Source organism: Stigmatopora nigra, chromosome 20 (assembly GCF_051989575.1).
Source record: "Stigmatopora nigra isolate UIUO_SnigA chromosome 20, RoL_Snig_1.1, whole genome shotgun sequence".
In the NCBI taxonomy this organism is placed as follows: Eukaryota; Metazoa; Chordata; class Actinopteri; order Syngnathiformes; family Syngnathidae; genus Stigmatopora; species Stigmatopora nigra.
Window position 1 is genome coordinate 5,322,531 of NC_135527.1, and position 22,258 is coordinate 5,344,788.

The 22,258-nt window shown below is 35.0% G+C and overlaps 1 protein-coding gene across 2 annotated transcripts in view; it reads left to right on the plus strand.

The window, feature by feature from the left end:
* The window catches only part of nlgn2a (neuroligin 2a), an 89,702-nt gene that overhangs the window by 26,365 nt on the left and 41,079 nt on the right, over nucleotides 1-22,258 (plus strand). The window contains exons 2-3 of one of the 2 annotated variants that reach the window (XM_077742176.1): nucleotides 5,627-6,292; nucleotides 20,411-20,464. In XM_077742176.1, the coding sequence (XP_077598302.1) occupies nucleotides 5,830-6,292; nucleotides 20,411-20,464 (517 nt within the window). In that variant the 5' untranslated portion in view covers nucleotides 5,627-5,829. The remainder of the gene's footprint in view (nucleotides 1-5,626; nucleotides 6,293-20,410; nucleotides 20,465-22,258) is intronic. The other variant, XM_077742177.1, reaches the window with a different exon arrangement.

Sequence of the window (22,258 nt, forward strand, 5' to 3'; positions counted from 1 at the left end):
TTGAAGATTTTGTAAACTAAGATGGCATCTGCATATTTAACAGTATTGTTTCAGTTCAGGCGTTTGTGTTTTTTTAATATCCGACAGTGGTGCTTTTTCATTTTTGGTTTTCTGTTTTTTCCATATACAAGGCGCACTGGATAATAAGGCACACTGTCTATTCCGGAGAAAATGTAAGACTTTTAAGTGCGCCTTATAGTCGTGAAAATACGGTACTTCATTTCCGTTGACTTTTTTTGCTCACGTTATTATAATTTAAAGTCATTTTGTCAGATGAGATTTTTTCCACGTAGCATTCCCTACGGCTAAACAATCAACATTAGCGCTATCTTTTCATGTGATTTAAATGTTTAAAAATTTCCGTCATATTTTTTCGTAAGTGCTTTATTTAAAATAAACATTAAACATCAACATTTTTATCTAAAATAGCACGAATGCCATGCAATTCTATTGGGCTGGAACTACTCCAATCTGGCAACAACCCTTGGTTTAATGCCGAGCCTGTTCTTTACTAGGAATCTAATCTATTTAAGGGTTAAAAACGCTTTGCTTCCTCTTTCCATTCATGGTACCTTCCACACCTCGAGGCGAAGCGTGCCAGTTGGCAAGGTCCACAACGTTAATCACGGTACATTTTTAATCTCCTGCTGTTCGGTCCGGCAGCTAAACATCAGGCTGAGCTCAGCAGCATCTGGCAACCTTGCTCAGAGCCACATCGAGCCCTCCTTGTCAGAAAAAAACTCAAATTTTGATTTTTAACTCTTATTCCTAATAAAGCACTCACAAAAAAAATATGACAGAATTTTTTAAACATTTCAATCGCATGAATAAGATAGCGCTAATGGTTTAGCCGCGGGGAATGCTACGTGGAAAAAATCTCATTTGATAGAATGACTTTAAATTATAATAATGGAAATAAAGTACAGTAATCCCTCAAATAACGCGTATAATATAAACCAAACATGGCCGCGATAATTGAAAAACCAAAAAGTAGGATCACCCCTATTATAACCACAAAATTACATGTTTTTGCCCCTCTACAGAAATAAATCCAATTACATAATATTTCATATTTGTATGTTAATTTGAAAAAATATCAATAACACAAATAATATATTTTGATAATATTTTTTAACAGTAATACGTTTGTGGATTTGATTCAATACCTCAAAATTATAATGAAAAGAAAAAAATCCACATAGAAATGCGAATGTATGAATAAAGCCATAGAACATTAAAACCAACCAAATTACGGTTAAATATTCACAAAAAATATTGAAAAATAGTCTAATTTGATAGAGTAAACTCTCTAGATTAATATATTCTTGACTTCTATGCTCTCTTTGTTTATTTCAGCATTGTAAATATAAAGTATTAAACATAGTTTATGTATTTTTGGCAATATACCTATTGAATATTTAATGTTATCCAAGAAATAATGCCTTGAAATTAGCTTTTTTGACTGTAATTTTCTAAACTTTTGTTGTTCTTGTGTGTATATATATAAATATTTACCGTATTTTTTACCCTCAAAATAATGAATTAAAATTTGGGTTGTGTTATACATACACTAGATGGAGCTATAGTAGTGGTACCGGATAGGCCCGAATATAAGACGGTGTTTTTTTGCATTGAAATAAGGCTGAAAAATATTGAAGTATTACATTCGGGGTTTAGACATTAAATTCATTCACAATGATAGATAGTGCTACCTGCTTTTTCTTTTGAATATATATTTATAATCATTACTGTCGTTATGTTGTGTGAAAAAAATAGAATTTTGTGTTCAAAAAGTCAGATTTGAGTCTTGAAAAAGAAGGGGTCGTCTTATCAGGCCAATACGGTCATGGTTAGGGTTTTTCACTGCAAGATTTTATACAAAAAATCCAAAACATCAACAATGGCCGGCTCTAGAGTTGACTGTGTAGTGAGTGCTTCATACCTGGAAGTCAATAGCTATTACCGTATTTTCACGACTATAAGGCGCACTTAAAAGTCTTACATTTTCTCCAAAATAGACAGTGCGCCTTATAATACAGTGCGCCTTATAATGCAGTGTGCCTTATAATACAGTGCACCTTATAATACAGTGCGCCTTCTAATACAGTGTGCCTTATAACACAGTGCGCCTTATAATACAGTGTGCCTTATATATGGAAAAAAAATGTTATTCATTGAGGGTGCGCCTTATAATGTGGTGCGCCTTATCGTCGTGAACATACGGTACCTTGAATTACATTAGCGTAAAATTACATTTCACCTCTTTTAAAGTCCAAAAATGGCCAGAATTCTTTCGACAACATTTTTATACTGTTGCATGCAGGAGACTACCCTTTTTTCTCGCATATAAGCCGTATTTGTCGCAAAAAAATGACTGAATCGAGGGTACGTCCTATATTCGCACAAAATAGACGCCATAAAATGTGTCCGTTGCGGTCATTTATTTCAAAATAGAGAAAAGATAAACAGATAAAATGCTTAACAAATTGTATTTTAAATCGTGAATGTGAATGAGTTTCAGGAAGAAACCACTTCCTGGTTGTACTGCTCACATGACTTCCTTTTTTAATTTTTCTACGCACCTGCAATGATTTTTCTTAAGATTTCCCCTTCAAAGTAACACATTTGTACTCCATATTAAAACCATGAATATGGAGGTTAAAATTGTGAATCAGAGGCGGCTTATACGAGAGAAATCGTAAAATTCAACGATTTTAATGCAATTGATTTAGAGTTTTTACCTTTTTTTACCTCAAAACACACAACTGATAAAATTCTAGTTTGAAAAACAGTCGATTCTGTGTTTACAGTATGAATGAGCTACAAAGTCAGGTAAAACACCGCCTGCGGTTCGTATATTTTTTCATTTTAAAATTAAGCAGGCAATCCCCCCCCTGAAGTGGCAATTTAAATTTTCTGGACAGAGTACACAGCAACTTAAAACCAGGCGGTGATAAAACCATTTTGCAATACAAAAGGAAGTCCATTCATGCATAGAGAGTGGTCGCTCGCTTATCCCGCGCTGTTACGTAACCCCGACTGACAACGTTATGATGACGCGGTAATCTCCTCCGTGCATTTGTGACGGGCCGTGTCACATGCGGATTTGCGGGGAAGATTACATGAATGGACATAGCAACTCCAAAGTGCTCATTTGCATGCGCTTGACAATGCCTGTGGCGACAAGCAAATCTGCTTAAAATGTCTAGTTAATATCAACTGTTGACCCACGCTTTTTAAATCAAAGCTATATTTCCCTAAAAACTTGAAAATACAATTTTGGAGCTGAAGCAACAATTACAGTCAAGCAACATCACCTTTTTTATATCAAATCCTTTCTCCTATTTTTTTCTACAGGCAGCAAAGGACTGTATAAAAACTATTTTAATTATTTTTTCATCGACCTTACATCGCCAAAAGTGGAAAACCGTCGACCCCGAAAGACTTGCGGTTTACATGATGTAAAAAAAAACAGTATTTTCCTTATTATTGTTCTTACATGGATCGATATTGGTAAATCAATGTATGAAATTCCCTTTAACACAGCTCCATCTAAGGGATATGAAACACATCCCCCTACTAATACTACTACTGCTATTTCTACTACTAGTACAAATACTACTTCTACTATTTCTACTACTACTACTACAAATACTACTTCTCCTATTTCTACTACTACTACTACTACAAATACTACTTCTGCTATTTCTACTACTACTACAAATACTACTTCTGCTATTTCTACTACTATTACAAATACTACTTCTGCTATTTCTACTACTACTACAAATACTACTTCTGCTATTTCTACTACTACTACAAATACTACTTCTTCTATTTCTACTACTTCTACAAATACTAATTCTGCTATTTCTACTACTATTACAAATACTACTTCTGCTATTTCTTCTACTACTAATACTACTACTACTATTTCTACTACTACTAATACTACTATTACTAATAATAATAATACTTCAACCACCACTACCAGGACCACCAACATCACCACCACCACCACTACCACTGCTAGTACTATTACCACTACTACTACTACTACTACTACTATTACGACTAATACAGCTCCATCTAAGGGATATGAAACACAACCCCCTACTACTACTACTACCACCACCACCTCCACCACTCAAACCACCACCACCATCACCACCACCACCACTACTACTACTACTACCACCACCACCTCCACCACTCAAACCACCACCACCACCACCACCACCACCACCACCACCACCACCACCACCACCACCACTACTACTACTAGTACTACCATTACAACAGCTCCATCTATTGGACATATAACACCACCTACTAATACAGCCCCACCCAGTAGATCTTTAACACAATCCCCTACATATATTACTACTACTGCTCCATCCAGTGGATCTATAACATAACCCACTACTCCTACTACAGCTTCATCGAGTGGATTTATAACATAAACTACTACTTCTACACAAAAGTTTCATTTAGTGGGTGTATACCACAACCCCCTACTACCACTATTACCGCTTTTTATGTAAAAGCAAATGTTAAAATAGACCATTGATTTAATGTGCGCCTTCTAAAGCCTAAAATACAATAAATAATGTACCAATTTTTGAATCTTTAAATATTAATGATTTTTTTTTCTCTCCCAAGATTACTTCAATTTCTTATGGTTTTATGCTCTAAGGTTGATACTCATGAAACAACTTTGGTTTCACATTACATTCAAACAACTTTATCCCTGTACAATTTGAATGTTGTACCATATTTTCACGACTATAAGGCGCACCCTCAATGAATGACATTTTTTTCATATATTAGGCGCACTGTATTATAAGGCGAACTGTCTATTTTGGAGAAAATGTAAGACTTTTAAGTGCGCCTTATAGTCGTGAAAATACGGTAATTGCAATTGACTTCCAGGTATGAAGCACTCACTACACAGTCACCTCTAGAGCCAGCCATTGTTGATGTTTTGGATTTTTTTGTATAAAATCTTGCAGTGGGGGAGGAGCTATATGATGGAAGATTTTGTAAACTAAGATGGCATCTGCATATTTAACAGTATTGTTTCAGTACAGGCGTTTGTGTTTTTTTTTAATATCCGACAGTGGTGGTTTTTCGTTTTTGGTTTTCTGTTTTTTCCCATATATTAGGCGCACTGGATTATAAGGCGCACTGTCTATTTTGGAGAAAAATTAAGACTTTTAAGTGCGCCTTATAGTTGTGAAATTATGGTAATATTACAGTATGGAATCTTCATCATATTTCAACCTCAAAATATTACAGTTTTTTCTCTCTCAGATTATTACAATATATGACTTCTTGGCAGGTTATTTTCTATTTGGGAAACACCACATTGGACATTGGCCATCCCTCATGCAGGTTATATAAGGACAGTTCCAAATGAGCCCAAATTAGAGCTATGATGCATAATGCACAAGTAAACTCTCTCCATTTCCCCAGTTCACATGACATCATACCAAAGGCCATGTTTATTTTCAGCTCAAGCTTATCCATAATTACACTATAACTCAAATAGATTTTTCTTAAACGATCTCATTTAAACCCTGACAATTTATGATCTTATTATCTTTCATCTACAATTTCTTCGCAGGTGCCGATGACGTCTTCAGGACAAGACGGGATAGCGCTCAAAGGGATGGAACGTAACAGAGGCGTGGCTTTGGAAGCGAACGTAACCACTTTGGTTTATTTCCGTCACTGACCCGAAGCCCCGCCCATGACCTTCTTATCAATTTAGTTTCCCAACTTTTTGGACGATAATACTACTGTTCTTTGCTTATTCCGTTAGCAACCATGCACCTTTTTTTACTGGCAACTCGACGAAAAACGCAAGGGTCTTTCATGGCCAACTGTTGCGTGTGGTTGGGCATCAGCCTTCTCGCCAATGTGGTCTCCAGTCAAAAGGCGGACCTATCAAAGCCCCCCATTGTCACCACCAACTATGGCAAGCTCCGGGGTATCAAAAAGGACCTAAACAACGAAATCCTAGGCCCGGTGGAGCAGTACTTGGGTGTCCCGTACGCTACCGCGCCCATTGGGGACCGCCGTTTTCAACCCCCGGAGGCTCCCGGGTCATGGCAGGAGATCCGTAATGCCACCCATTTTGCCCCCGTGTGCCCCCAAAATGTGCACGGGGTGTTACCCGAGATCATGCTACCCGTGTGGTTCACGGACAACCTGGACGTGGCGGCCGGCTACATTCAGAACCAGAGCGAGGACTGCCTCTATCTCAACGTCTACGTCCCCACGGAGGATGGTGAGTGCTGGGTGGGTGAGGTGGCGGGTGAGATTATGGGTGAGGCCACTATGTCTTAAACCCGACCCCCTTGGTAGTACCTAGGTCCAATCAGCGTTTGTACACGAAAAGCCTTTGAAACGGAGTTGAAATGAAGTCAAAGTTCTGATTGGCTGACAACTCCTAAAGGGGAGGGGCTTAGTTAACGGTCTGCTAGTGTTTTTCTCTCACGTTTCACTGTTTTTCGGAGTATGCAGTTTTAGACGTTTCAACTGGGGTGTTTTTCCAAGGAGTGTTTTGGACAAAGTGTGTGTAATGGTGTGCGCGTGCATTTTGTAGCAAAATTGAAGAGAAAAGTGAGCTTAATCGTTTGGGTGCCACATGCTGGGAGGATTTTTTGCTTCTGAAAAATAGGATTTTACTTGTCTATTTACTTTTTTTGGATCATTTTGAGATGTTTTAGAAAATATTTCTCAGCCAAATATAGCAATATTAGCTTTCTGAGATTAGTCATATATGATGAATATTTTTTCTCAAACATTTTTGGGAATTTATATTTGATAACAAACCTTCTTTATCAATACAACGATATTTCAAAGACTTCACTATATCAAAGTTGGGCTAGCATCATTTTTTTATTGGTGGAAATGTTGTAACTGGAATATCTGATGGGAAAATTTTTTTCTGGGTAATTCAAATATTTATGGATATTTTTCTCTTGAAAAAGGAAAACTTTTTGGAATTTATTTTCAAGAACATTGCCTGTTAGAATATTGAATTTTTTCTAGCAATAAAACGGTACTTCACACATATTACTACTATATCACAACAAGCTTATCATTTTACATCATTGTAAATAATATAACAATAATTAAATAATTATTATTTTTTGCCAAAATATGCATTAGGCAGTCAAAGGGTTGAAAAAGCTCCATCCTCAACCACACCTGAATTAAATCAACTCATCAGCAAGTTGTCTAGAAGCCCGATAACGATCTTGATGATTTGATTCAGGTGCATTGGGGGCATGGAAAACAGGCTTAATAAGTTGGCCACACCAGCTTTATACAATGAGGTTTCTACTAAAATATGGAATAGTTTGGACACCCCTGCCCTAGTCAAGAAAATCCATCTGATTTTGTAAGTACAGTGATACCTTGAGATACAAGCTTAATTTGTTCCAGGACTGAGCTCGTATGTCGATCTTCTCGTAACCCGGACAAACTTTTCCCATTGAAATGAACTAAAAACAAATGAATTTGTTCCAATCCTCTGAAAAAAAACACTAAAAACTGGATATTGCATTGGAATAAAATGTATTTGTTCTAATTCGCCATCTATTAACAAAGTAACACATAACTAGTGGTTTAATATTACTAAAATGTGTTTAATAGAACTAAAATGAGACAGATTTCGCGGAGGGTAGATAGATAACGTTTTGCACCAGTGAATCGTAATATAACATAAACAAATTTAAACGAACTTGGACTACAATGCAGACACACTCAAAAATAAGTTTAATCTAACTTTACACTTAACTTAATTATAATTTTGTTTTACATTTTTATACCTTCTCCGAGCCGGGTTGACCTTTTGCCCCGCCTCCAACCTGACTTTTAGAATCTATCGGCTGTTTACTGTTGTATTCCCTTCAAAATATTCTGAAAATGATGCACACAAATGTCCTCACAATAGGATAACACACGACCAATTGCCAAGGAGGAGTAGTCTTGAATTAGCGATCGCTCCGCTAATGGGAGCTAACAGGCTAAACGAGGAAAAAAATGCAATGCTCCGCCCAGTGCTCGCAGAGCCATTACGAAGAGGGAGTTGGGACCAGAGATATTACACGTTACATGAGGAGTTACTGGGGAGAACACCAGTGCTCCTAATGTTCTTATGAGCAAAAATAAAAATGCTATGCTCCGCCCAGTGCTCGTAGATATATGTTATACACGAAAAAGATGCGACAAAAATGATTAACAGCCTCTCATATCTTTGCCACCTGGCTTGGTCGTATCCCGAATTTTTTCTCGTTTCTATAAATAATTATTTGCTCAAAATTTTACTCGTATCTCAAAACGCTCGTATGTCGAGAGGCACAAAAACCCAAGTTATAAAAACCGATTCATTTTGAAATTAGAATTACAAAACCAACAACAAAAATACTAATATAATTTTGTGTTATACATACACTAGATGGAGCTGTAGTGGAGTTACCATATAGGCCCGAATATAAGACGTTGTTTTTTGCATTGAAATATGACTGAACAAGTATAAATATTATTAAAGCGAATGCTGAAAACTTGGTTAATTGAATTTAATTGAATGCCTTTATCGTCATTATACCAGTATAATTATACTTAAAACTTCACCAAGGAGTACCCATTTAAATATTTAATACATTAACTTACATTTCTAAGAACAAAAGCCATTTATTTAAAAAAGATTGCACTGTAGTTTACAAGATAGAATTGGGGTGAGATTCAGTTTTTGCATGATTTGAATGAGATAAAATAACACGTTTTTTCTCTCAAAAATTTTGAAATTAGAATTACAAAACCAACGACAAAGTTACGAATATGATTTTGTAAGTAGACAAATCTGCAATGTTTAAATCTGCGTTTATGTCAGTGCTTCTCAAATAGTGGGGCGAGCCCCCCTGGGGGGCGTGGTGCGATACCTGGGGGGGGGGGGGGGGGTTAACCCTGGGGAACAGGATTTTTATCTGGCCGTACTAGTATAAAGTGTAATTGCGCATCCACTACAGTAGCTGGCAGTAGCGCTCTCATTTATTTTTTATTTCAGGCATTGATGCACTTAAAATCTTTTCTGTTGCAGACTTAAAACAAGATTTAATAAAGTTATTCTTTGTAAGTTTGACAATATTTCTTTCTTTTTTTCCTTTTCTTTAATATTAATAAGGATAAAATGTTGTACTTATAACAATTTTATAAAATGATTTTATTTATAGTCACGGTGGGAAGTGGGGGGGGGGGGGCGTGAATAGTTTTCTTCTTGGTAGGAGGGGCCTAACAGAAAATAAATGAGAAGCACTGGTTTATGTGGACATCTTTAATGAATGAGATTGTCTTGCACCTGGCGTGATACATCACCAGGTGCCTTGGTTATCATCGTTTAGATTTTTCTTTTCAATGAAGCAATGAAGACAGTAATAGAACTTTGCTTGCTCATTTTTCTGATCCATTTTTCCGCTTGGCGCGGAGAATTGACTTTTTCAACGCCACTTAAACAATCACACAATCTGGAAGCGTATTTGATTTAAGTAGGGTGTGCAAGTCGTACCTCTGATTGGATTCTAATAAAGATCACAGGAGCGTTAGCGCCATCGAAAGCTCCATCTGTTCCAACGTGCTGACTTAAAATAGCCATCCAGTCATGAATTAATTAGAATAATTTCAAAAATAGAAAGCTAAAACACTCTAAGGCAAGTTAGACTTCAACCAGGTTCCTAAAATGTTATCGGATTTGGGAATAAAAGCTGTGTCGACTTCATATTTCATGCTAAAATTCAAATGAAGGTTATAGATTTATAGAGAATAATTATACTATTTTACAGTAGTACCTCTACTTATGAAATTCATTGGTGTCATAACTTGGATTTTTTGGTTTTAAAGGAGCATTTTAACTCTAAAATTTGTCATTCGGTACATGGTCTTCAAAAAAATGACCAAATAAACCCTTTAAAAATACAGTGGTACCTCGAGATATGAGCTTAATTCGTTCTGGGACCGAGCTCGTATGTTGATTTTCTCGTAACTCAAACAAACGTTTCCCATTGAAATGAAGTAAAAACAAATTAAGTCGTTCCAACCCTCTAAAAAAACACCAAAAACAGATTATTGCATATGTATTGAATTTTGAAATGCACCTCGAAACTAAACCAATTGGAGTTTGTCTTCATGTAAAGGTAAAAACAAATTGGAATACAGTGGTACCTTGAGATACGAGCTTAATACGTTCCAGGACTGAGCTCGTATGTTGATATTCTCATAATTCAAACAAGTTTCCCATAGAAATAAAAACTAATTAATTTGTTCCAAACCTCTGAAAGAAACACCAAAAACAGGATATTGGATTGGAAAAAACATTTTTATTTGTTCTAATTCGCCATCTATTAAGAAAGTAACAAATAACTAGTGGTTTGATAGTACTAAAATGGGTTTAATAGTACTATAATGAGACTTTTTGCACGGCAACGCGCTGGTAACATAACATAAACATATTTAAATGAACTTGGATTATGATGCAGACACACTCAAAAATAAGTTTAATCGAACCTAACACTAAAACTTAATTCTAATTTTGTTTTAAATTTTGCTACCTTTCTTCACCCGGGTTAGCTGTATTAGCCCCGCCTCCACCCTGACTTTCAGATGCAACCTATTGCGGGTTGTTTGCCTTTGTCTTCCCTTCAAAATATTCCGAAAATGATGCACAAAAATGTCCTCACAATAGGATAACGCACGACCACTTGCTAACGAAAAGTAATATATACTCCTCTCGCCCAGAATTTGAATATATTAGAAGTTGAAAAAAAAGTCCAGTAAAAGGTTTTTCCGCATTCGTCTTTTGTTTACATTTGAAATTTTTGTATGTAGAAGCATTTGTAAGTAGAGGTAGCATTGTAGCTTAGCAATTCAGATTTTGGGAATTTTCTTTTTCATTATCATTCCTGTTTGTCATGCAGTTCCGGTAAGAGCCTGAAAATATCCCAGAATTCATTTGGGGTTTTCGGCCTTGACCTTTTTGATATTTCTCGACTCTTTGTACATGCAAAAAAAGGGAAATTGGTTATTCCTTATCCATCTTGGCTTCTGTGAGACACTGCTCTTTTTATACTCAATCATGTTAGGATGAATGGACCTACAATAATTAGCGGGAACGTATTTTCCGGACTATAGATTGCCTTTTTTTTCATAGTTTGACTGGGGCTGTGACTAATACTCAAGTATGGCTTACCGTATTTTCACGACTATAAGGCGCACCGCATTATAAGAAGCACCCTCAATGAAGGTCATTTTTCCATATATAAGGCGCACTGTCTATTTAAGAGAAAATGTAAGACTTTTAAGTGCGCCTTATAGTCGTGAAAATATGGTAATTGCAATCGACTTCCAGGTATGAAGCACTCACTCACTACACAGTCACCTCTAGAGCCAGCCATTGTTGATGTTTTGGATTTTTTGGTGTAAAATCTTGCATTGGGGGAGGAGCTATGTGATGGAGGATTTTGTAAACTAAGATGGCATCTGCATATTTAACAGTATTGTTTCAGTTCAGGTGTTTGTGTTTTTTTAATATCCGACAGTGGTGGTTTTTGGTTTTCTGTTTTTTCCATATATAAGGCGCACTGTACTATAAGGCGCACTGTCTATTTTGGAGAAAATTTAAGACTTAAGTGCGCCTTATAGTCGTGAAAGGCGTTTGTGTTTTTTTAATATCCGACAGTGGTGGTTTTTGGTTTTCAGTTTTTTCCATATATGAGGCGCACTGTATTATAAGGCGCACTGTCTATTTTGGAGAAAATTTAAGACTTTAGAGTGCGCCTTATAGTGGTGAAAATACGATAATTGCTATTGACTTCCAGGTATGAAGCTAGACAGTCACTTCTTGAGCTAGCCATTTTTGTTGTTTTGGATTTTTTTGTGTAAAATCTTGCAGTAGGGGAGGAGATACATGATGGAAGATTTTGTGAACTAAGATGGCATCTGCATATTTAACAGTATTGTTTCAGTTCAGGGATTTGTATTTTTTTAATATCCGAGAGTGATGGTTTTTCATTTTTGGTTTCCTGTTTTTTCCATATATAAGGCGCACTGTCTATTTTGGAGAAAATTTAAGACTTTTAAGTGCGCCTTATAGTCGTGAAAATACGGTATATGTTTTTTTCTCTCTCTTTCAGTGAGTGTTGATTCAATTTTTTTGAGGGTTTTACCGTTTTGGCCCGAATATAAAACGACCCTGACTATAAGACGATCCCCCCTTTTAAGACTCAAGTTGCAAAAAATACTTTTTGAACACCAAATTCGTTTTTTATACAGCAAATGCGACTTATAGTCTGAAAAAATATGGTAATTGGTCGTTGAGCTGTTATTTAAATCATTGACTTGACACCATCACATTTTAAAGTCAATGTATTTTTTCGTTTTAACTCTGGTACTTGTCAAAATACTGCAGAGAAAAAGCCTTATCTGTTTCAAGGAGCAATTTGTCATGCGGGTCTTGTTTTCGATCTCATTTCGATGGTGCAGGTGTCGTTCCGAGCTGAGCTGCATCAGCTTTTTTTTCTGCCGAGTACGGTCGGCCATCTTGTTGTGGACTTGATTGCGTCCTGTACAAAGTAGACAGTTTATTTTTTTTTGTCTAAGAGTCATAAAAAGGCAAGAAAAGACTCATTTGGTTTGCATAATTTATGTATTCCAAAGGTTAATATAGTGAGTCTCATTGAAGGGCATCCCTAGGAAATTCAGCAGGTTGGTTGTAGTAGTTTTTTTTTTTTTTTTAAGTTTCAGTTTTGGAAGTAGAACTTTGACAGAATCAGGTCAAAGTAAAAAAAAAATAAATAAAATGAATGCAATTCTGATTCATCTTTTGCCATCAATGACGGCAAGTGAGTTAAAAAAATACAATTTAGAATTTTAAAAATAAATCAACGAGAGTAAAAAATAAATCAAAAATATTAGCTACTTCAAAAAAACACTGAAATTAATTTGATTTTGTGGACTTTGACTGTGGACTACATAAGGTCTGTATCCGTAAAGTTGAACTGAAATATACTGTATTGATCTGAATATAAGACGATCTCTCGAATAACGTGGATAATGCAGACCAAATATGGCCGCAATAATTGAAAAAATGTATATCCCTTATATTATTACCACCACATTACATGTTTTTGTACCTTTACAGAAATACAAGTCCAATTATATAATAGCTAATACCTGTATGTTAATTTGAAAAATATAATAACACTAATATATTGTGATAATATGAATTAATAATAATACGCTTGTGGATCTGCCGATTCAATACCTCAAAATTGTAATAAAATGAAAAAAATCCACATAGAAATGTGTTAATATTAGATTAAAGCTATATAACATTAAAACCAACCAAATTACGACTCTACAGAAATAAGTCCAATTACATAATATCTCATATTTGTATGTTAATTTGAAAGAATATCAATAACACACTAATAATATGTTTTGATAATATTTTTAATAATAATAAGTTTGTCAATTCGATTCAATACCTCAAAATTATAATAAAAAGAAAAAAAATACACAAAGAAATGCGAATACATGAATAAAGCTATACAACATTAAAACCAACCAAATTATGGTTAAATATTTGGTTCTTGCCAAAAAAAATATATAAAAAATAGTCTAATGTAATAAAGTAAACTCTAGATTATTATAATCTTGATTTTTATGATCTCTTTGTTTATTCCACCATTGTAAATATAAAGTATAAAACATAGTTTATGTATTTTTGGCAATATACCTATTGAATATTTAATTTTATACAAGAAATAATGTCTTGAATTGAGTTTTTTTGATTGTGATTTTCTAGACTTTTAAATATTTTTCTAATAATACGCCCTTCAATTAATCAATAAACATTTTTATTATGTTATACATACACTAGATGGCGCTGTAGTGGTGTTGCCGTATAGGCCCGAATATAAGACAGTGTTTTTTTGCATTGAAACAAGACTGAATAAGTGTTGTTTGTCTTAAAATCAGGGTCTAGACCAGGGGTTTCAAACTCCTATTGGTCTGCGGGCCGAATAGAGCTTAATTTGAGATCGAGGGGTCGGACCAGTAAACTCATTGCAAAATTACATAGAACTAACAATACGCCCACTTTTTTTCCTTTGTATTAGTCAATAATACTGATAATTAGTGCAAAGAATGAGTAAATTATCAAAATGATTATTAAAAGAATTTTCTCTTTACATTATGAACAATATATTATGAACAGGAGAATAACATAAGAACATAAATAAATGTCAATTCATGTTGTCTGCACGGACTAAAACACTGCGCCCCTAGCGGAAAATACAAGAACTACAAATTTTAAAGACAATTATTATTATTATTTTTAGACAATAAAGCTTTCTTCCCCGGGCCGTACCAAACCACCAGACGAGCCGGATCCGGCCCGCGGGCCGTATGTTTGACACCCCTGGTCTAGACATTGTATCCATTCACAACACTAGGCGTTGCCGGATATAAATATTATTAAAGCGAATGCTGAAAACTTGATTAATTTAATTTAATTGAATGCGTTTATCGTTATTGTACCAGCATAATTATCCTTAAAGATTCACCATGGAGTACACATTTAAATATTTAATAAATTAATTTACATTTCTAAGAACAAAAGCCATTTATTTACACATAATTGCACTCTGGTTTAGAAGATGGAATTGGAGTGAGATTCCGTTTTTGCATGATTTGAATGAAGTAAAATAACATGCTTTTTTCTCTTGAATATATTGTTCTAATCATTTGTTTCAGATGTCATTAATTTGTGTATAAAAGTTGAATTTGCTGTTGAAAAAGTGTTTTGAATCAATTTTGAAAAAGGGGGTCGTCTTATAATCAGGGTCATCATATATTCAGGCTAATACGTTAGTTGCTATTGAAGATAGTTTTCCCTTTAATAATACCTTGTTTTTTACATGAATATCTTTATCGGAGGTTAATTGTTGTATAATATCATAAAAAAATCATAATCTTAAGCTTTGTATTGTAAATCCCATTGTGAAGTACCCAAAGGTTCTCACAATAAATCCCGTATTTCGCTAGTTTCTGTGACGCCTTGTCATTATGATGGGTCGCCTGGGTTGTGACTCCACTGCGTCCTTTCAGATTTCAATACGTCAGGAATGGCTGACGCGCGCCAAGTATGCGAAAAAAAGGTAAGTACCTCCCTCGTTAAATTGGGAATTAACTGTGGCTTAACATTTGGAATGCTAGAAGCATTTTCACCAACTGCACACCAGGCCTAATTAGGCGGAAACTGTGCATTACTTTGGCACTGAATGCAAATTGCCTTAGCTCGTTGCTACGCAATATCCATCGACCATGACTTGGCACCGGGAAAGTTTATTTGGGTTTTTAAACGCCATCGTCGTTCTATTTCAAGTATTAAAACCAGAATGTCACTCCAAAAATTTTGGATAGGACATATTTTTACTCCAAAATCTACTTTTTAAAGATTCATCCATCCTTTTTTGACTGGGTACTGCTATAGCTAAGCTGTTACGTTGATATACTACAGCAGGGTTATGGAACCTATGGCTCAGGAGTCATATATGGCTCTTTTAATGGCTCTCCGCTAACTACTAGTGCTGCTGTAATCATATTTTTTTATTTCATTATACTATATAGTCGTACCTCTACTTACGAAATGAGTTGGTTCTAGAATTTTTTGAACATTTCGTAAGTAGAGGTGTACTTTATACGTAAATACACAAATTCCTACTAAGATGGGATGTGAGGAAATGCAAACATGAGAGAAAAATATAAGGAAATGAGCCCACCAGAGGGTGGCGATGTTCTAAATCGAGGATCAACGCATACGCGAGAATATTTTCAAAATAAAATAATTCCGAAACTTTTTGTATTTTAAAAGTGGTGGAATGCCAAAAAGAATGCAAACATGGTCATGTATTTTTATTTTATTTTAATTTTGAGTATGACTTACAAGTTATGTTGATTGCTGTGTGTGGGAGGGGCTTATTCGGCACCGAGTTCGGATGAGGCTAGCTGAGACGCATCTCATTAGCCACAAAGTGCACCAAATCGAAGCATAGTTGCGGCAAGCGTATTTTTATGGTCAAATTAACAAATTCACTCAAAGTAAACTTTTCTATGGGTACATTTTCTAGACATACATTTATTGTCAAATATTTGTGTGTGGTTTGCCCGTATACCTTTTTTTAGTGGTGGTGAACATAGAAGTAGGGGATTGTGATATACATCCATGAGATGGATCTGTGGTAGTAGTATTAGTAGGGTGTTGTGTTATGCCTCCACTATCTGGAGCTGCATTAGTGGTAGTAGTAGTAGTAGTAGGGGGTATTATACATACACTATATGGAGCTGCAGGTGTTGTAGTGGTAATGAGGGGTGTTATACCTCCACTAGATGGAGCTGCAGTAGTGGTAGTAGTGCTAGTAGTAGTAGTAGGAGTAGGGGGTGTTATACATACACTATATGGAGCTGCAGGTGTTGTAGTGGTAATGAGGAGTGTTATACCTCCACTAGATGGAGCTCAAGTAGTGGTAGTAGTGCTAGTAGCAGTAGTAGTAGTAGTAGTAGTAGTAGTAGTAGTAATAGTAGTAGTAGGGGGTGTTATACATACACTATATGGAGCTGCAGGTGTTGTCGTGGTAATGAGGGGTGTTATACCTCCACTAGATGGAGCTGCAGTAGTGGTAGTAGTGCTAGTAGTAGTAGTGGTAGTAGTAATCAGGGTTACACTAGATGGAGCTGCAGTAGTAGTAGTGGTAATGGGGGGTGTTGTCCATCCATTGGAGCTGCAGTCGTTGTAGTAGTAGTAGTAGGGGGTTGTGTTATACATCCACCAGATGGAGCTGCATTAGTAGGAGGTATAGTAGTAGGGCCATGTTAGAGATTTACTTGAGGGAGCTGTAGTAGTGGTAGTAGTAGAAGGTGTTGTGTTATACATACATTAGATGGTGCTGCAGTAGTAATAGTGGTAATGGGGGTGTTGACCATCAACTAGACGGAGCTGCAGTAGTAGTATTAGTAGTAGTTGTAAAAGGTTATTTTACAGATCTACTACATGGAGCTTTAGTAGTGGTAGTAGTAGTAGGGGTTGTGTTATACACACACTAGATGGAGCTGTAATAGTGGTAGTAGTAGTAGGGGTTGTGTTATACATACACTAGATGGATCTGTAGTAGTGGTTAGGGGTTGTGGTATACATGAACTAGATGGAGCAGTGCTAATAGGAATTTCATACCATGATTAAGCAAGATTGATCCATATACTGCTGGCTTTTGAAAAAAGTATTTTTAGATGCATCTTATTGTGCGGAAAATACGCTTGGTGCAATTCCCACTCAAATGAATGAAACGGTCATTTATCTAACCAAAAGTGTTTGGTTTTTCTTTAATAGACAAAAAATAAAATGTAAGATTGTTTATCCTTCTTCTGTGGACGTCTTGGACATTTATGTCTTTTTCCCACTCACATTTTCGGGGTCTTTTCATAATTAAAACCCAACATACGCCATTTTTTTCCTGATGAAAGAAGAGATATCTACTAGTTTTGGACTTGTTAGCTGCCAGCTAACAGAACCTGCTTACAATTACCATCATTTTAATGGAAAATATGACTTTTTCAATGACAATGAGATTTGTCTTTGCAAACCATTCTCGTTTGCAGTCATTTCTTCGGCTCAGACGAAGCCATTAATGGAAAATCCTGTGAATGCTTTGCTGTGTGTCCGTTTCTATGGATAGAAAACGGCTTCAACCTTCACGCCGACTTGATAATTAGCGCTCTGTAAATGTCATTGGGTCCACGCAGCGCCAATGTTTGCGACCCAATCTCATCCTGTTTCACACGGCGTGGCGGCTAACATCACCCGTTTACCTTTTTTTACCCCTATTTTGACTTCATCTACTTCTCCTCGATGAATAAAGAGGATATTTTCTTTCCTTCTTGTCCAGTTTTTTTGCTTTTTAGATTAGTAGATCAGGATAAAGTGCTGCCTCTACTTACAAAATAATATTTGGGGATTTATTTGTTCCACGGTCCTCAAAATAACGATCAATTAGTGTCTCACTTTGGTATCAAAGAAGTGAAAAAACAGTCAAAAATGAAAAATATCATTTAATAATGTATTAAAATGGTACCTCTACTTACAAAATTGATAGCAGAACTTGGATTTTTCATATTTTGTAAATATTCGCAAATTCACAAGTGTCAAAGTGGCGGCCCGGGGGCCAAATTTGGCCCGCCGCATCATTTTGTGTGGTCCGGGAAAGTAAATCATGAGTGCTGACTAACTGTTTTAGGATCAATTTAAATTAAGAGTATAGATTTATATTAAATTTACTGATTTTTCCCCTTTTAAATCAATAATTGTATTTTTTTAATCCATCTTTTTGTGTTTTTAGTTAAACAATGTTTTTTTTAAATCTAAAAATATATTTAAAAAAAGCTAAAATAAATATTGTTTTAGAGCTATAAAAAGCTGAATATTCAGGGTTTTTAATCTAGTTCTTTTAATCCATATATAAAAAAAAATCTAAATATTATATCTAAAATGGTCCTGCCCATGTGAAATCAAGTTGACGTTAAAGCACCCGCAAACCAACCTTTTGACACCCTTGATCTAAAAACTACCAATTAAACCCTTCAAAAATGGTCAAAGTATTCCAATTATATGTAATAGTTGTGAGAAAACAGGAAAACATATATAACATGATTTAATAATATATTAAAATGGTACATCTACTTACAAAATTATAACAACAACCTGTTTGATAACTTGGATTTTTTGGGGGGATATATTGGATATTATTGCCCGCTTCTTAATTTCATATTCACCAATATTTTTAAAGAAAGAACAAAATTGCTTTAACCACGCTTGAAAAACTAAAAAAACCTTTTATTTGCGAGACAACCAATGGGAAGGCAGCAGAGTTTAGGAAGAATACAACGCTAGAGTTTCACAATAAAATAATGTATAAAGCAAATGTATTGACTTTCAGGGGATTTGTAACTTGGATCTTATTTTCCTATATTGGAACAGTCATTTTATTTTGAAAGGGTTTTGTATCCTGATTTTTTTGTTTGTAGAAAAATTTGTAAGTAGAGGTAAATATGGAATAGAAAATTCATAAGTAGAGTTACTACTCTATTTTTTATTTCTTAGTGATTATTATACAATTATTCGTCATATGAATGAAAATAACTAGTCATTTTCACATGAAAGTGTTTCATATCCTGAATATTTTGTATGTAGAAAAATTCATAAGTAGAGGTAATTATTCATAGGAAATTCGTAAGTAGAGGTACTATTGTATTTCTTATTTATTAGTGATTATTAAACAATTTTTCATCACATATATAAAAAACTAGTCATTTTATTATGAAAGTGTTCCGTAACCTGAAAATATTCTATGTCAAAAAAATCGTAAATAAAGGTAAATATGGAAAACAACATTTGTAAGTAGAGGTACTATACTTTTTCTTATTTATTAGGGATTATTAAACAATTATTCATCATATGAATGAAAATAACTAGTCATTTTCTTTTGAAAGGGTTTTGTAATGTGAACATTTTGTATGTAGAAACATTCGTAAGTAGAGGTTAATATGGAAAAGAAAATTCGTAAGTCGAGGTATTACTCTATTTATTTATTTGTGATTATTAAAAAATTATGAAGGAAAATGACTGTCATTTTCTTGACTGTTTCGTAAATTGAAAATGTATGTAGAAAATTCTTAAGTAGAGGTAAATATGGAATAGAACATTTGTAAGTAGAGGTACTACTCTATTTCTTATTTATTAGTGATTATTAAACAATTATTAATCATATGAATGAAAATAACTACTTGTGAATGGTATATTTGGCCTTTTATGTTGTTTTAATAGCTGAAAAAAAACATTTTTGTGCAATTTTGAAGAGTTTAAAAGAGTTAATAGTTGCCATATGTGTGTTTTGTCATTCAAGTCCATTGAACGGCTTCATTTTTCATTCGATAAAATCATTAAAAAGGGGGAGGGGCGACCAAATCAGCTATTTACAACCCTTAATTTTTGTGTTTTTTTTTCTTTTTTGGTCCCAAAGGATGACGACAGCCGCTTTTCTTGATCTTGTGTCTTTTCTTTTGATGAATGTGTCTGTGATGCATTTTGTTTTTGTCCTCTTTTCAAAACCGGCAAAACACAAAGAGAAAAACAAACCTCTTACCGCTTTGTCTTTTTTACTCTTGCTTCTTATTTTTTTTGATATTCTTTTTTTTTTGGGGTCTTTTTTTAAAAAAAAAAACGTTTTTTGCCAAATAATCTTTTTTGAATTTTCTCTTTTCTCTTTTTCCCCCCTTTTTTTCTGAACCCTAGGTCCGCTCACAAAAAAACACGATGAATCTGCAGCCAACAAGCCCCGAGACGAAGGTATTTTTGATGCATGTTTTGCCTTTTTTTTCTTCTTGTTTTCACGCCCTTTTTTCGGGGGTGGGTGTAAGAAAAAAAAACACAAAACGCCTCCGCTTGGACATCTAAAGCCGTCAATGGCACTGAAAGACAATCTCCATAGTCAGTTTAAATTATATTGTTGTCAATGGCAAGCAATGACGTCATTTTGTATCACTTGCTTGCGATTTTAGGGTCCTTCCTGTACATTTTGAATCATTTTCCATTGTTTTTTAGGGAATTTCTGGGCTACTTTCTGTGTCTTGGTCATGTAATCCTAATTTTTGGACGTTTTCAGGTGATTTCCTCTTGGTTTTGCGGCATTTTAAGCTTCATTTTCACTGTAAAACAACGAAAGTGACTGACGTTAAGAAACAAATAAAGTGCTGTTAAGCACCCCCGTAAACACACAACTGGCAAATATTTAGTTTTTTTGCAGCGTTTGATTGACAGCCTTGATGTATAAAATGATATTGTTTTATTAGTAGTATTGTTCGTTGATTTGAGATGCGAATTAAATTCATAACATTTTCACTAGAAAAATGCATACTTACTTAAAGTACCGTATTTTCACGACTATAAGGCGCACTGCATTATAAGGCGCACCCTTAATGAATGACATTTTTCCCATATATAAGGCGCACTGGATTATAAGGCGCCCTGTCTATTTTGGAGAAAATTTAAGACTTAAGTGCGCCTTATAGTCGTGATAGGATAGGATGTTTTGTTTTTTTCTGCGTGTAGGCCACTATTGGTTGAAGTACTATTGTTTATTCAATATATTTTTTTGCGTTTATCAGTGTCAGTACAGATTTTGTTGTTTTCCAGCCTTATTCTATTTCAAACTTGACTATAGAAGCTAAATACCGTATTTTCCATATATAAGGCGCACCACATTATAAGGCGCATGGTATTATAAGACGCACCTTCAATAAATGGCACATTATATTTTTTTCCATATATAAGGCGCACTGGATTATAAGGCGCCCTGTTTATTTTGGAGAAAAATCTAAGACCTAAGTGCGCCTTATAGTCGTAATAGGATAGGATTTTTTGTTTTTATTCTGCGTGGAGGCCACTATTGGTTGAAGTACTATTGTTTATTCAATATATTTTTTTGCGTTTATCAGTGTCAGTACAGATTTTGTTGTTTTCCAGCCTTATTCTATTTCAAACTTGACTATAGAAGCTAAATACCGTATTTTCCATATATAAGGCGCACCACATTATAAGGCGCATCTCATTATGAGACGCACCCTCAATGAACGGCACTTTTTTTTCCATATATAAGGCGCACTGGATTATAAGGCGCCCTGTCTATTTTGGAGAAAAATCTAAGACTTAAGTGCGCCTTATAGTCGTGATAGGATAGGATTTTTTGTTTTTATTCGGTGTGGAGGCCACTATTGGTTGAAGTACTATTGTTTATTCAATATATTTTTTGCGTTTATCAGTGTCAGTACAGATTTTGTTGTTTTCCAGCCTTATTCTATTTCAAACTTGACTATAGAAACTAAATACCGTATTTCCATATATAAGGCGCACCACATTATAAGGCGCATCTCATTATAAGACACACCCTCAATGAATGGCACTTTTTTTCCATATATAAGGCGCACTGGATTATAAGGTGCCCTGTCTATTTTGGAGAAAATTTAAGACTTTTAAGTGCGCCTTATAGTCGTAATAGGATAGGATTTTTTGTTTTTATTCTACGTGGAGGCCACGTACTATTGAAGTACTATTGTTTATTCAATATATTTTTTTGCGTTTATC